General features: G+C 39.4%; 1 protein-coding gene across 2 annotated transcripts in view; it reads left to right on the top strand.

The window, feature by feature from the left end:
* Nucleotides 1–17,207, top strand: part of LOC105691206 (cyclic nucleotide-gated cation channel subunit A) — a 47,872-nt gene that overhangs the window by 19,977 nt on the left and 10,688 nt on the right. The window contains exons 2-9 of one of the 2 annotated variants that reach the window (XM_012409539.3): nucleotides 2,163–2,462; nucleotides 3,088–3,201; nucleotides 4,434–4,523; nucleotides 5,321–5,485; nucleotides 9,039–9,201; nucleotides 13,385–13,533; nucleotides 16,001–16,117; nucleotides 16,256–16,436. In XM_012409539.3, coding sequence (XP_012264962.1) covers nucleotides 2,286–2,462; nucleotides 3,088–3,201; nucleotides 4,434–4,523; nucleotides 5,321–5,485; nucleotides 9,039–9,201; nucleotides 13,385–13,533; nucleotides 16,001–16,117; nucleotides 16,256–16,436 — 1,156 coding nt within the window. In that variant the 5' untranslated portion in view covers nucleotides 2,163–2,285. The remainder of the gene's footprint in view (nucleotides 1–2,162; nucleotides 2,463–3,087; nucleotides 3,202–4,433; nucleotides 4,524–5,320; nucleotides 5,486–9,038; nucleotides 9,202–13,384; nucleotides 13,534–16,000; nucleotides 16,118–16,255; nucleotides 16,437–17,207) is intronic. The other variant, XM_048653834.1, reaches the window with a different exon arrangement.

Raw genomic sequence — 17,207 nt, 5'->3', positions numbered from 1 at the left:
CGGTAAGCCCGAAGTCCTAGGCGATGATAATAAGAAACAAATAAAAAGGTGAAGAGCTAGCGAAGTGATAGGCTATGCAGCATTTGTTAGAGAAATGCGACGGAATTGTACATTTAACGTTAAAAAATCGGAATCGATACAGGAAATGTTCTTCAATTTGTTTAATTTTTTTCACATATTTCGATGAGATATCATCAAACTTATACGGGTGACTACCGCACGGTTGTCCTTTGAAATAACGAAGACTTTTCATATGACGTTATATTTGTTATCCGTGAACGGAAATTTGGTTCTCAGCGGTGACGTTGTCCTGCATTTTAAAAGTGACCCACCGAAGTTGAACTTCCGGATGCTACAGAGGTCAATTCGATAAGAAATCGACTATTGCAGGACGCTCGCAACTCAGCCAAACTTTCAACTAACTTTTTCCCTCTCATGTTTAAGATCGTTATCTTTAGTCATATATACTTCTACTTTTGATCCACTGGAAGGTAATGTGATAAATACGGTGAAAAGGATCCTTAGAAAGTAATTCGATTCTCAGTTTTCAGCAACACAATTAACGAGAAAAAAAAAAAGGAAAAAAAACTCGGTGATCAAAAGGGAGAACACGTTGCAGATCACGCGATATTCACAGACACATTCGGATATACGGTCGTATGCAATTCCCGTCAACATTGTTTAACGTCGAGGGTTCCAGCTTTTTGACCCGGCGCCTCTAGCTCTTCGCGAAATTTCAAGAAAAATGACATTAACGCGCAGAGGGTAATATCCACCGGCGTTTCGCGACGAGACAATTACGACTCGACTTGATAACGCGAAACCTTCAGCGTCACGTAGGGAATATAAAAATGAAAAGTATACGCACGGTATATGCCCCAGAAGCAACTGGGTCGCCGCACCCATTACCAGCTGTCATTACCCGAGGAAGAATAGCTGAACGCTGTATTATGCTCATTTCAAACGTAATGCTCAGCGAATATGCATAATATCTGCGAACAATGTTCAATGTGAAAGAACGAAATCAAGTGTCGTCGTAAGCGTATTAAATTAACGCATTTTTTATCAACTATAAGTTAATTCGTAATAACGATTCAAGTCTGACATGCCGTAAAACGAGTATGAATTTTGCTGATGAACGTTTCTCTCTCAAAAAAAAAAAAAAAAACGACAACGTTCCACCCCGTAGAGAATTTTACGCGGGTCGGTCCTTCGTCGAGCCTCGCTCATTGTGTAACGAGTACGGGATATTACTCGGTGCACACCGCGACGAATGTCGAACTTCGACCCCATCCGGTTGCCTAAATAAACTTTGTTCGCCCCAGGTAAAGGCATCCCATTAATTACCTGAAGATCGTGCTAAATCCGAAATTTCTAACGTTACCGTCTTATTAGCTACTCTCGTCCCTGTGCCCAAAAATTAAACGCGTCGATGGCTTGCCCAACGTCGCGTTGCTATTAACGAGATAAGTCATCTGAAATTTTGAGGCGCGGGCTTGTGATTAAATGAAGCAATATTTTTCTTTTATATTACTTTTCACGTTCTGAAGACGTGTATTTAGTTAATCTGACTGTAATACCGCTTTTCCATAGTTGTAATCACGCTGTACGTAGCGGTGAAAGAATTTCTTTAATCATCCTCGGTTTTTATACCAAAGGAAAAAGATCTGACGGTTCCTCCATCGAGAAAATAAAATAAAATGAAATAAAATAAAATAAGATAAAATAAAAATCAGTCCCTTCTAGAAATGACATTCTTCGTACAATTTGAAATGGAATTCGAGAGGTAGGCGGAATTTCCGAAGCTCAGAGCTTTTTTCCCAACGTCTGATGATTATCGTGGTTTAAACGGTTCCTCGCACCGCCCCTCCGATCCTGGGGTGCGAGGATCAGGAGCTCGATTTTTTTTCCTCGACATTTTTTCTCACGTTGCTTCAAAGCTCGAATTATACACGCGTCGCGAAATTATTCGCCCTCCGGAATTCGGCTGCGCAAGGACGAGGGATTTAATTATTATCGGTAAAAAGAAAGAAACTTTGACGACGCGGGATGTGGACCGTTTGTTGACTTTTGCGACTGGTCCGCGAAACAGTGTAAAAGAAATTGTTGAAACGTTCGGAACGACGGCCGATAGTAATTGATGGTAATTGTTTATGTTCAAGGTATGTGTGATGCTGGCGACGTGGTGGCGTCGCCAATCCCAAGTCTGGCCCTGGTCCTGGAGGTGGATGCTGGGACAAGAAGATCAACGAGGGACCGACTCCGGGAGAAGGATATCGTGACCCATGTGGACTTACATGATGGCCGCTGCGAGCGCTGACCCTTTGGCAGCACATACGAGACGCCTCGCAGCTTCTCACAGACCCCATCGTGAACCTCCGAACCAAATTTCACTCAATAATCATGTGCCTCCCACAGACTCTTGCAGTCAAACAACAACAACAACAACCACAACCACGCAGGTCGTAAGATCTTTTTATTTCCTCGTTCGCAAAATTAATCGTCATCGTCGAGGAATAATTATATTTCATACGAAGGCCGCGGGGGTATTTCTGAAATTGCCACTCGGACATTCGGGCGAAATAAAACGAAAAATGTAATTCGCACGTAACTTCGAGAAGCTTGATAGATGGACACCGCGGCCCGGTGGATGATGTGTGTTATTGCTTAAGCATGCCATTACTTGATTGAATTTTCTCACATAGTACTTCGATAGATTTCCATAGAGAATATATTTCGTACACAGCGAGCAAAGATCACATTTTACAAACGCGAGGCTCAGTTTGCGCTTTTCAATATAGTTACATAAATTTTCGCTCCCTACGAACTGAAATATTAAGTATTAAAATCAATTAGAGCAAATGAGTTTTTACGAATACACCTTTTACCACCCATCACCGTTGTATTTACACACCCCGGATATTGCGTCGTTTTTATTATACAATCGAATGAATAATTAATTATACTTGGTCAATTAGCCCTAACGTGTAGAATTTTTCCGTATATAAAACGATATGTAATTGCTCGGTCGATTGGCTTTGCCGCACACGACATACATTTGGAATTTATTTATTTTTACAATTCCAGTTGGATATCCCGAGAGAAGATGGAGGGATCGCTCGACTGTCCGGTACGGAAAGATGCCCGGACACCGAGTCATCAGAAGTTATTCGTATCCTTGACCCGCCCCGGACGGATCAGGTCAGTCCAAGCAGATATTGAAATTCTTTTTCACGTCAGACAGCAAGCAATATAAACGCTTCTTCATAATCCAATTGAAATGCCGACGAATGTTTTGATTCGAATCGAATGAAAAAAAAAAAAAAAAAAAGAGGAGTATAAAGACAAACCGATATTGATCCGATTAAAGAATTAGGCGCGTTAGAGGGTGATCGTATGAGCAATTCCGTTCAACTTGGAAGCACGTGAGACTTCCTTGGTTAGATAATCGGACGGATAAGGGATGGTCGCTTGACCGATCGGATGCTCAATCAATCGGTTTATAGGCTACCGGAACCTCAGAGTCAACGAAGCATGGTCGAAGGATCGTTCAGGCAAAAGCGATAACGTACCTAGTGAACAAGAACTTGGCAAAGCGTTCGACCGCGGTCATCAAACGCGACGTTTTTGCTATCCTATCTAAAAAGTCTATTGCAAGGCTATTATTTACCCCGTAAGAAAGCCTCCCTTCTCTCGCAATCGATGTAGGAAAGAGATCCACCGATTCTCCGTTTCTCGACAGAAGAATGCCCCGCTGCCTTATTTATTCGACAGTCGAGCTACGCGGTTAAGGGCAAAACTGAAATTAGGGTGAAAAATCCGACGCAAATTATTCAACATTTCGGCGAAAGCTAAAAAATTTGTCGCGCGACCGCGGTGATATTGTTATTGTTATTTTCGCTCCAATGAGAGAAATTTGAAGAAAAAAAGAGAAGGAGCTGTTGGTGATCGTCGGATACTTTTAACGACGATAATTTCAACGATGAGTTCTTATTGTTAGCGAGGGTGCGAAAGCTCGAAGGATCAGCTCTTGGAGGTCTTCCGGTATAAGGAATCTCGAAACGAAAAGTACCAACTCCGAAAAGAAGTCCTTCAAAGTCAGGAATTCTTAATCACTTCGATTAAATTTTATGCATATACGTAAGTTATGTACGTATACGTATGGTATATAAAACCTATAATATATAGGCGATTCCTGTAGTCTGAGAATTATAATTCGTATTAAATTCTGCCTCGCAGTTTTTTTCTCTTATAAAGGAAAATAAATGAACGAAGAGCCTTTTCATTTACCGCGAATTATCATCGATTAATGTCACCGATACACTTGATCTCGGAATAGAAAGAAACAAATCTAGTATAAGCGAATGAAATCAATTGCGCGAGGGAATGGCTTTGGAATATTCTAAGGACGGAAATTTCCGGCTGTTTTCCAGGAGGTGGGTGCGACGGAGGATTCCTGCGGTAGCATCCGGAATTCGGAGAGGCTACGTCGTCGCCTCCATCGTCTCACCAATCGTCTTCAGGTAATTTTGTGGTACATCTAGTCGGTTTGCAGAATCAGTTGAACGCGCTATAAGCGAAGCGAGCTTCCTATATTGATTCGGTATATAGTTCCTGTCAATTGGGCTTATATTATCGCCCCCAAAATTAGTCGAGCAAATAAACGGGGTTACGGTGTAATTAGGCGGGAATTAAATTTATATCGCAGATAACGACAATCCTCGTCATTCGTTGTTTTGCCTCGGAGACATTTTCCGCGCCCTCCTCAGTTTGTTTTTTCTTCCCCCCCCCCCCCCCCCCCCCCCGATTTTTTATTTTCTATTCTCAGAGTTGAATGGGATGAAATTTATCATACGGCTCGCGTCCCCTAATTCACCTGACGCGCCTCAGAGAGATTCGTTTTCGCAACGAAAGGAAGAAAGCAAGAAAAAAAAAATGGAGATAAATCCTGGGCTCGGGGTGCCTGAAGGGATGTACAAGGGACAAAGTAAAAAAAGCACCGTTCATTAAATAAGCTGCAGCAAATACCCCTGCGCCCTACGCCTATCGCTTGAACCACTAATCAAAGCAAAACTTACGACAATTTACCGCCCTTAATTACTGGATTCCACCTTCTTGGGAGGATGTTGATTTATCGGGGACTGTCTCTCGTTTGGAATTTAATGAATATTTTCACGCGAAAGCTCGGGGAGGGGGAGGGGAAACATTTCTTACTTATTCCAGTCGAACACACGTATGATTTTTTTTTTAATAACGCAGCTAATCTTAAGTAATACGAATGTGACTGTAATTGATTTCTTTTTCGTACGACATGTTGCAGACGATGTGGAGATGTCGTCCAAGAAAACGGAAAAAAGATCGCGAACCTGATGGTTTCCTAGCGAAGTTTCAAGGCAGCGGTGCTTCTGCCTCGCCGGAACATAGCGCCACGTGCTGCTGGGGACATCGCCTCGCCATTGACCCAACCCTCCCATTTCACTACAGAGTTAGTATACACCGCAGCTTCTCTTATTATCTTTCACTTGCCTTCGTCCCTCCATCCATTATCTCTCGATCACATACAGCGGACACCCCTCATTTTTTTCTCTCCCTCTGTGTACGCAATGCAAACTTCCTGACTTGAGCCTAATTCGATTTAATTCTTTTGGTTTACCTTTCATTTTTTTCACTTCAATCCGATAACGCGACGAAAAGTACGCCGTGGTATATTCGCGGCGGTGACTGATTATTTCTGACGAAAATCGAAGGAATCCCACGGAAACTCATCAACGTTACATCGACGTGTATACCTTACGTGATAAATAGCGAATTCGTGATCGAAAGTATAACGAGAAAGAAAAAAATTGGATTCTGTATCGACGGATCCATAGATCATTGCTTGCCCGACCTCAATGAGAAAATGGAGATATTTTTGCTCGCCGTTTTGGCAAAAGGTGAATTGGCTGGGATTGAAACGTGACGGAGATCTATTGTACTTATACGTACGTTTCACGGACGAAAAAATATGCTCTCGATCTTCGGGATAATTCATAAGCGTTCGTGTGAAATAACCACGTGAGACGAACGTTGCTCGCGTCCCTCAGGTACGACGAGATCTGTTTCGTCGTGAGAACGTTGAATTAAAGAAACAAAGTTTATTACGCATTATAATTCAAAGTGGACAACCACGGCGAAGAAGCCTGGTCAGGGTTAAATTTATATTAAAAAATGCAGAATTATACGAGAGTGAGAAATGTACACGTGTATATTTTTCTATTCCATAAGCAAGAACGAAAAAATTCCCAACATCTAACCGTCACCGCGATTTAGGGTCAAATTATTCACTGGAAGTTTTACGCTGGGCGAAAGACGGGAATATCAAAGAGCGTGTATCGGGCAAAACTGGGAGGCGAGAGAAAAAAGAGAGAAGAGGTTTTGATTTTTTCTTTTCCCTTCCCCCTTCCTTCTGTGTACCTATATTTTACAGTACGTCTATATACGCAGTCGCGAAGCGATGAATGGGAAAGACAAACAAAATGATTTTCAGTCCGTCGGCAAAGTTTATATAATATCACGAATCCCCGATCTGGAGATATGTATAAACAGAAGTTTTGAAAATTGGATCATCCCCAATTAACTTTACTTATTATCCCCCAGAAGTCACACGAAGTGCGTTTGTGCAGGTTTTCGGTGCAGGATGAATAAGGATCACGAGGGCCAATCCGTTTTAATTGTTAGAATTTCTCTCGTCAAATCTTGACCTCTCATCTCCCGCAGCATGCGGAATCGTACTCCCAACGATATGAAATCCTTTGTCGGTCTCTAATTCACAATTTCACAACTACATGCCTTTTCATATACTCGTAATCCTTTGATGGAATTTCGTGATTGAATATAAATAAAAATACCATCAGCTCTGGCAACGCGAACAAACGTATTATACGCCAAAAAATTCGAACCGAACGGATTTGAAATCCAAACGAGTACCAAATTCCTCTGCACGTGTTATAGGTGAGATTTTATCTGCACCCTTCAACGAGCCGTGTATAAGGATAGGAGACTCGTTATCCTTGTAAAACGGTTTCTTCCGATTTCTACTCACGTACAACGATAATCCGCTCCCTTAATTCACCTACTCAAATCTTCAACTCGCTTATTCGCTATTCCTACCTTGACCCTGCAGCTATTGTTCGGGGAGAAAATTTTATTCTAGACAATTTACAGAAATATTGAAGATGAGGGAGAAATGTTTAATTCGTTTATTTTTAGGATTTGTCGAAAGTCGATTTTTTCATTCCGAATTTGAAGCAGATGATTGACTTATTAATGATTTCGGAAATTAATTCGATCGACAATTGTTTATCGAAGTATTTTATATCGAGTTAGTCTGGAGAATTGATTACGCGCTGTTTCGGCGATGAAGTTATCGGTAATTCCAGTATTTTAAATGCATATATTTGTACGTCTGCGAATCGTGGATTTGGTCGGGCAACGAACTTGATGATGGTAAAATGTTAGATAACCGCCAAATGTAATTCTCGCAATCAGAGATAAAATTTTACCGGCTAAATATAAACACACTTATATCCGTATCACGTTACTCTCTGTTGAAATAATTCCGGAAAATTGACAATGGAATTGAATGAATATTCTGTTTTTCACTGTGCTTCATATTCTGCGTGTATAAGATATTAAAGATCGAAGGGATCGCTAAAATTTGAATAAAATGTAACAATCTTTCCTCCTTACCACCCTGCTTGACTCTTGGCCAATTTAATGTTGCACATACCCTGCTTGAGGGATAAAAAAAATTATCGCTACGCGCTTATAACTTATATATCAATAATCCTACCGCGACACTAGAAAATATTTCGGTGAAGCAAAAAAGGCATTCTTATACCGCTTGGTAGAATAAATATCGTAAGAATCGCGATTTGATTTATTTATGAGAAAAGATAAAGAAATCCATGGCTTATATTCGATGCCGGAGGCGCTTGAATCCTATTTCTGAGTTTACCTAAATTGAAGCTGTAGAATATCAAGCAGATCTTTCGGTATACCTATATCGGCATACGCAGCCAGCTAAAGGGGCTGTAATTGCTGTGGTGAAAGATAATCCAGTTTTATTTTTTTTTCGTTTTCGTTTTCTATGTCTTATCTCAAGATTTTCCAGTAGCTAATAATCACCATCGATACTCCGTATTTTCCACCCTTGAATAATCTACAAAAATCAATATCGATTGCCCGATTGAATCGCGGATATTAGGGGAGCTGAATTCCATGAAATTTCTACTTTCGGTGCCGAACTAATAATTTTCATTGCCTCGAGTTACTCCCCCACTGTTGTGTTTCTCACAATACGAAATGCAAATAGCATCGGGCTTCTAAAAATATTCGCCGAAGTTTAAGAAAACTCGCGTTTCCTAATGAAACGGATGATCAGCGTCGGAGAAAGCGCGGGTAGCTCGCAGTGCTCCGTAGAGAGTAAAATCTGGTGTACATAATTTGCTTAATGAGCTTGTTCTGATATATTATTATTATTATTATTATTATTATTATTATTATTATTATTATTATTATTATTATTATTATTATTATTATTATTATTATTATTATTATTATTATTATTATTATTATTATTATTATTATTATTATTATTATTATTATTATTATTATTATTATTATTATTATTATTATTATTATTATTATTATTATTATTATTATTATTATTATTATTATTATTATTATTATTATTATTATTATTATTATTATTATTATTATTATTATTATTATTATTATTATTATTATTATTATTATTATTATTATTATTATTATTATTATTATTATTATTATTATTATTATTATTATTATTATTATTATTATTATTATTATTATTATTATTATTATTATTATTATTATTATTATTATTATTATTATTATTATTATTATTATTATTATTATTATTATTATTATTATTATTATTATTATTATTATTATTATTATTATTATTATTATTATTATTATTATTATTATTATTAGTTAATTTTAATATTTTCCAGTGGCTGCTCGTCGTGTCATTGGCAGTTCTTTACAATCTGGTGTTCGTTGTGGGTCGCGCTGTATTCTGGGAGTTGAACAACGCGGTCCCCGGGGTATGGTACCTCCTGGACTACGTCTGCGACGCCATTTACCTTTTGGATATTATCGTTCACGCTCACGAAGGTAATATAACATAATTAATGTTACATTTATATTCGATAATTTCACAGGGTTAGTTTTTGGTCTAGCCTCAGGCTCGATAATTTACGTGTACCTATACGCTTAACATTCGCCGGCTGCAGGGCGTATTAAAATACCCGTATTAAAATCCAAGCCTCGAAGTTCGCAGCGATCGAATTTTCTTGTTTTCTTATATTCTTATTTTTCACGTCGGAATTCATGTATCAGCGAATACATTTGCGTTGATTCTGTTTTATTCTCATAACCGATCACGTTTTTCGTCTTCAAGTGAGTGTTTTATTCCGATAACATTCAAGGGGCAACCATTTTCCGCAGAGGGCGCGGTATTAGTCGTTTAACAACCGGCGATAATCCGTTTCAATTAAAATTCAAAGGGATTTGGAGAGTATTGAAAATTAGCAATCAGTGAGAAAAAAAATCGGGTATCCACGCGATCAGCAGAGTTCAGAGCCAATTTTCTTGGAATATCATGTTTCTTCCGTTCCTGGTCCTTAAAATCTCCAAGAAAAAGAGGAAAAAGAAAAAAACATCTCACCTGAAGAAAAATTCACGCTCTAACTGCGACGACGTTTCTAAATTCCGATTCCAGGGTTAGGTCTTTATACTTTGAGGACCCCAACACGAGGAATTGTTCAAAGCGTAATTTCATCTCATTTCAGTATTTTTTTTTTTTCCTCGTCATAAAAAAAGTATCGCAGAATTTCAACTCCGACCCTTCGCGACGCGCTCGGTTTTTTCTTCTTTATTCTACACCGAAAAAACTTCCACGCGGTGAAATCTTACCCATCGGTTATTAATATATCGTTTATTTTAAATTCCATGTCACCCTTCGATATTAATCACGTTCAATCGTATGGAACAATTCACAACTCTTTTACGCGCGTATTTTTATTTATTTATTTTTTTTTTTCTCTTTTGCGAAAGTGCGTGGGGTTAAAATGAAAAGAAAATAAAAAATAGAAGTGTACACCAGATCCCGCGGGATGAAAATAAAACAAAAAAGGATATTTTTTAGCGAGCTTTACCGAAAATTGAGGAGCTTGCGCGCGAATTCGTCACGTCGACGTTAAAAAAAACGCGGTTTGTCGACCCTTGGTATAAAAATAAATTGCCGATGATACCGTGACGAGGACTTTTTTTTTTTTTTTACAAGTAAACGCTGACGAGATACAACAGACTCGAAGACTTTGGGAGTCGATGCTTTCATCCGTGTGCAAAAAACAGGAGTAATTCCGACGATGCGCTAACGGAGCTTCAGAATTTTCGGCACAATAAATTACTCTTTAATTTCGCTCGGGGAAAGTATGTAGAAGGAATGCAGATGGAGACGAATCAATTCTAGATTTCGTCGAAGTTTTCTCCAAACCCCGAAGAAAAATTCTGGTCCAATCGTTATCGAGTAAAGAAGGAAACGCTGTGGTTGATCAATTGTGGCGCACGTGTACCTATGTTATCAGATGTTGAGTTGTTATCTTTTGCCAATTGTAACACAATTCGTAACCGTATAGAACAAACGTAATGGGATTCGAATTCACCCCTTTCATCCCTGCGGTATAACCATATACCTCATCATCATTCCCCGTATACCCATTCCTCTCTCTCTCTCTCTCTCTCTCTCTCTCTCTCTCTCTTTCTCTCTTTACCTCTCGGCTCGAGTATATCTAGGCACTAATGTAAGTTTCAAAGAGGCTTAAAGGTCTCCTATATAACCCTTCTCTATATCAACCCTCTAAGGAAGTCCGGGTCAGCCACGTGGATTATCCAAGGAACTGAAAGAGCGATGGGCGATTACGTAGACTTACTTTGACTTACTAGGTAAAAAAAAATTAAACGGGGAAAAAGGAACCCAACTATAATAAGGGTTGACTCTTTTCGTTCCACCCCATTTGAATTTTCTCCGCACTCTTAAGTTTTTTCGTGCTTAGAAATTAGCGAAATTAATTCATCGTCGTCGTTTCACGGTTACTTTACGACGGCACTATTTCTGGCCGGTAAATAGCACGAATAATTGTAACTATATTCTACATGTATGGGAATAGATCGCGTGAGTTTTAAGAAAAAGAGAGAGACGAATGCAGGGAATATAAGAGGTGAGGTATATAGGTGAGGTATACGTATATTTATATGAACAAAGTCTTGTTGCACGCAAGTACAATTACCCATTGTCCCGCGGGTATCATATAACGTTTTATGTTTGCCCTAATTGTATTATTCCTCAATTACCCATCAGCTATAATACGCTATCACTAATGCCCATTAAACTCTACAATGCCACTGTATAACCACTCTTTCGACTACAGATCAATAAATAGTTAAGTAAAAGTGCCAACTTATACTCGGCTCTACGAACGTAGAATTTAATTAAATTAATGGGGGGGGGCTAACGCAGAAAGAACATATAATGTGATTGTGCACTTCTTAATGCCATCTCGCTATACCGCGTCTGAGAGTAAATTTGGAAGAATATAAATCCCGCACTTATGCCTAGAACGCAAACGTACTCCACTCGGATTCTCTCGCCCTTGTGGAATCGTAGAATTCATAAGTATTATTTTGAAAATTCGCAACAAGTATAATGAAATAACAGCGGCCGGTTATAACGACCGTAGCGGATTGATAATCGATAATCAAATCATCCAAAATTTGTACAGTTTTGTGTACGCAGATGTATCGCTGGCACTAATGGTGATGGCTGAGGTGGTGGTGTTCGGTACACGATTAAAATAGCGTTTAATCCATTAAGCTAATAGATTTTGTGCTACGTTGGATAGGATATTCCACTATAGCGGCTCGTTGGGAGGGGCTTTTGAACGTACAGTCGAAAAGGGGTGATCTATGGTAATTAATATCCGCGTGCAAATCGTTTTATGTAATATGTGTTGCCTATATACATGGCGACCATGGCTAATTGATTCGAGGACATAATTACATCCCGTGGATATAATCAGCTTACGAACGTTAGCGTTTCTTTTACCCTGCCGCTTCCACATTTCGTAATGTCCAACGTTTCTAAGTACAAACGATCGGCAAGAACGCCAATCCCATGAAACTCACCAACGTGACAATTTCGACTAGATTTTACTTCAACTGTAAAATAAAATTATCGAAAACCCATCCACCGAACTATATTTCAACGCATTTCTTCATCGCAGAATCTAGCATTTCTCGAAGGGATTTACGTTTGAAATGAAAAAAAAAAAAAATATTCTTATCAAATATCGTACCGCCCTGAAATACATGTACCTGTTCGACCCGAATCCCAAGGGTTAGGCAATCGTAAAATGCAACGGAATAAGAAGAATCTGGCGATACTGATGAAAAAAAAAGAAACCTGGTTGTACACCAACGTATAGCATTCGCACAGTAGTACCGAGAGTGCGATTCAAACTAAAAAAAAAGAAAACTAACAATAATAATAATAATATAGTCGCGCACATCACACATGCTGAAGTGAGGTATACGCGAGGAAACTCGTACACCCGACTATACGAGGGCAACAGGACTCCTTCAAGGATCCCAAGGGACGACGAATCTTAAATCGTTGTAGAGATATATCCCGGGTGACTTCAGACGTTTCCATAAATTTTTTATATCGCATATAGGTATACGTCCGTATGTACATGTTCTATTTTAACTCATCAGTTTTTCAGTGCAAGGAAACGCGTGAAAATTTTTTTTTTTCAAAAATAAGTGTATTCAATTTACGACCGAGCTCCGACCTAGTTTTGAATTTGCACATGAATGGCACGGTAACGCAAATCGGTGACCGTCTTGGAATGGATTAAAGTTCGTCTATTCGTTGTTTGTGCAATCCAGTTGATGGTGGGCATCCATATGCATGATAGACGGATGACCAGTCCATGGTTTGTTGTAACTGTGAATGACGGGGGTAGGGAAAAGGGGAAAGAGCTTTAGCCACTCATGTTTATATGTATATCTATCCAGATGAGGATCTTACAATTAATTTCAATCTACGATCGTACTGCACGGTAGCTTGTTCGGTGTTTGGGTGTGCGAGAAAAGATATACAAAGCTATGGGGTTTATTGGTCGGTCTGAAGTCGAGGTTTTGTTCGCTAGATGGAAAGGATAATATTACATTCATTTTCATTATGAATTCTTACAGAATTTTAACGAGAATTTTTTTCCTTCTTAACTTGTTTAAGGCTACCTGGACCAGGGGTTGATGGTGAGGGACGCGAAAAGGCTCAGACAGCACTACTTCAAGACTGCTAGATGGAGGCTGGATTTTCTCGCTATTTTTCCCACGGATCTGGCCTACTTCTGGTGGAACCCAAGCTCCTGTCAAGTACAGGTAAGTGGAAGGAGCCAGATAACCCTGAACGCTTCCACAGTGGTCTTGAATATAATTTAATACCTGGTTCAGGAGAAGAATAAAATGAAAAATTGTCGAAGAAATTTCTCTTCTTAGTTCGCGATATCATTTTCACAGAAGAATTACGTGAGACTAGGCGATACGCGTGAATCTGCGATTCTTTTGCTTAATTTTATACTTTTCACTTTATCCGGTGCGTCGAGCTTTGCGTCAAACAATTGTGAAAATTTCTTTCGACGTACATAATTGGCTTTATTTCCTGCGGATCCCCCCAAAGTTACTCATGAAAAAATAACCATCGTCGTCGTCCACGCCGTCAAGCAGACGGGGAACAATGGACGAAAGACTTTTGCCGCAAAAAATTGTCGAATACAACGAGACACGGAAAATTTGACGAATACACCGCTTCGAGCATTCCACGTGTACAGCTGCTATTGTACGGAATTGATATGGAATACAATTCTGGTTGAGAATTTCAGAGTTTGTCATGGTGTATCGAAAGTTCAACCATCTTCGTTTGTTCATTCAGGGCCCAATCTGTTTTTTTTTACAACGCGATTCGCGGATGAGAATTGCACAAGGGTTGACCAACATAGGACGTTGCCTCTTTTTTTTCGGTTCGAGTAAAATCGAAGTATTGGTTAAAGTAGGATATTGACAAAGTTCCCGTGCTCGGATAAACCGAAGAGTATAGAGAATACGAAGTAGACGGCAATATATTTCACAAGGAGGACGGAGGCGGTTCGCGTTGTTGGCGGATATTATTCGTCGTGAGAAATCCTCACCCGTAGCCAATAACAGAGCCACAGTTACCCCGATAACGTGATATCTTAGGCTCTGCCTGTGACGCAACTTTACCAAGTACAAGAGAAAAAAATTATATAGAAGACATCACGATCTTATCGCCCTATATATCTGGCTGTTGTTTCGTGTAGCTTGTTCCGCTCGAATTATTCGACTCCGTTTCGAAGACTACGATGACACCGAGCTCGAAATTCGTGTGATATCTTGACAAAGAGAATTCTGATTGAAAAATTCGAGCGAAAACTTGAATGCCCTTTACGATAATATCGCTGCAATCGGTAAGACATTTGAATACTCGAAAATACGTCACTTCAGAGACGAGTATTCGATCACGTCTGCTGCTGTACGCGATTTTTTTTTTTTTCTTTTTTTGAGTCCCCATCTATCATCGAAAAATTAGTGGCTAGAATGAAGACATGGGAAAAGATTTCACGGTTGTTGAATAGTTTCAAAGTGATGATTTTCATCGATGACGTGACATGATTATTGATCGATTTGTCAGAGTTCGAACTACTCTTTCTGTTGCCAATTTTGAAGTTTTGAATCTGATGTTACACAATCTGTACCATAGTTACTTGAGACTTCCAAGAAATCAAAGCGCCTAAACGTTTGAAATTCTGTCTCCTGAGAATACACCCTCATCTCATTCCGAAACTTCGTTAAATGTTTGTTCGAGTTCTCCTTCAAATGTCACAATTGTGGACAATCAAGATAATTGTGCCTCGGCGTCACCTGATATCGTAGTCCTGACGGTGCATCCGAGATGGACCGTTTCACCTCTTCCACCCTGTGAAAACATTTTTTCAGAGTGTTCGCTAATCGATAAGCGTGAACCGAAATCCAACGACTGAAAAACCAGAACATCGTAGTATGAAATAAGATGTTAGGATCAAAAACCGTGTATCGGAATTGGGTCGGGCGAGAAGATAACTAGTTCATGGAGAAATTCCAAAAGCCGTGAGTTATCTCTTTGAAATAATCGTGACGAGGCGTTAGTCTTGATCGACGAGTGTTTCGCAGCAGGATATATAGAGCATCCGCCTCCGCTTTTTTCTTCTTTTTCTTATCTTCTTCCAGAAATAACGACGATAAATCACAAGGGCCACTTTTTTTTTATCCGCGAACGGTGATGATGGTTCCTCTAAAAGATACTGATAAGAGAAAAAAAAAAGAGGAAATCTCTTTTGGGAAAACGTCCCTTCAACGGGTGGGTCAACGACGTCGAGGGAAAAAAATTCTAGACGTTCCACAGACGCGATCTGAGGAGTCTAGGAAGTGATGATTTTTCCATATTATATGCGACGTCGTGTTACATTTGATAAGATTTTATCGGATTTAAAAACGAAAAACTTCCAGTTTTCCATGAGATACCTCTTTGCCTTTCGTCTCGATATCGCAGTTTCAAAAGCCCTCGATAGCTTTCCTTTTTTTTTTTACAATCCGTTTGGTAGGTTTCGACACCTGTATAGAAATTTAGTAAGCACAGGCCGCAAAATCTGGCCGATTGATTGAAGTAACCTACAGCCATTTTCATTGGAGAAATGGTACAGGTTCATTTCCTAGTTTCCAATCTATAGACCGATGATTGAAATGCTCCTCTATGGATTAGAACCTGACGTAATTTGCAGGAGGTTTGTTTTAGGTACCTTGTCCAGTTATCGTGAGGACCAATCGATTACTGAAGTTGTCCCGAATGTGGCAATACTTCGAAAAGACTGAAACCCGAACCGGATACCCGAATGCCTTTAGGATATGCAAGGTAGAAAAATGATTCTGCAATCCTTTTTTCTTTTATTCCTTTTCCTTTTTTTTGTTTTTTTTTTGTTTTTTTTTTTTTTTTATTCGTGAAAATCGATCGTCTGAAGTACAAACCACTTTTCCGATTCCCTTGTCGCAGGTCGTCCTCGCCATCCTCGTTTTGATTCACTGGAACGCATGTCTCTACTTTGCTATCAGCTACGTCGTGGGATTTGGCTCTGACAATTGGGTTTACAACCTGAATGGAGCCAGAAATGCTTCCCTCGCTCGACAATACATCTATAGTTTTTATTGGAGCACGCTCACCTTGACTACCATCGGTGAGTCTAGCAATTTGAATATTTTATTACTTACACGTGGATCAGCGTTGAAATGAATAGCGATTATTTCACACGTTGCGAAGGATTATTCAGTTTTTAAAAAATGACCGTCCCACATTTTGATGGGCGTCACACCGATTTATACATGTTCCCTCTCTCGGCACCGTGATTCCCCGTTTCCCAAGCACGAAAATTATTCAAGAATAGAAATGACTTTTCAAGATTGCGGTAGAACGGGAAAACTGGGAAAAATATAGAAAACGTGCGGATGACGAGGAAAATAACCAGAAAAAGGGAAAAAGTAAATCAAATATATTATCATCTATTGGTCTACCTCGCGGACTAGTTACCTACTTTGGAGCTCGAATAAAACCGAGCCGTACTGTTTGCTGAAGCCGGTAGAATAAGAGATCTTGAGAAATCGCTATAAATTTAATATTAAAAATACAATTCTGTTTGCAATATATTGTAGAGAATCAACCCCCGCGATGAATGTGAAATTGGGTCAAGTTTTCTTCAAGATTGCGGATAGAAATTATTCACGCGACGACTCTGAAATCGTTGTCAGAGGTGGATGGGATAATTTTTCAAACGCCGATATGTTCACCGGTGATTCGGATGGTTTTTTTCGCGAGAATGCGCGTGCAGCAAAACCTAAATACCCCCGTCTAGGTCTAGCGATGATGAATTCTGACCGAGGACGACCTTGAATTAATTACCGAGGGTTGATTGTCGGCTGTCATAACACAGTGGATTTCGTATCGTGGTAAA

Source organism: Athalia rosae, chromosome 4, assembly GCF_917208135.1.
Source record: "Athalia rosae chromosome 4, iyAthRosa1.1, whole genome shotgun sequence".
In the NCBI taxonomy this organism is placed as follows: domain Eukaryota; kingdom Metazoa; phylum Arthropoda; class Insecta; order Hymenoptera; family Athaliidae; genus Athalia; species Athalia rosae.
The sequence above is the reverse complement of the archived record's forward strand: the minus strand, read 5'-3'. Positions and strand labels throughout refer to the sequence as shown.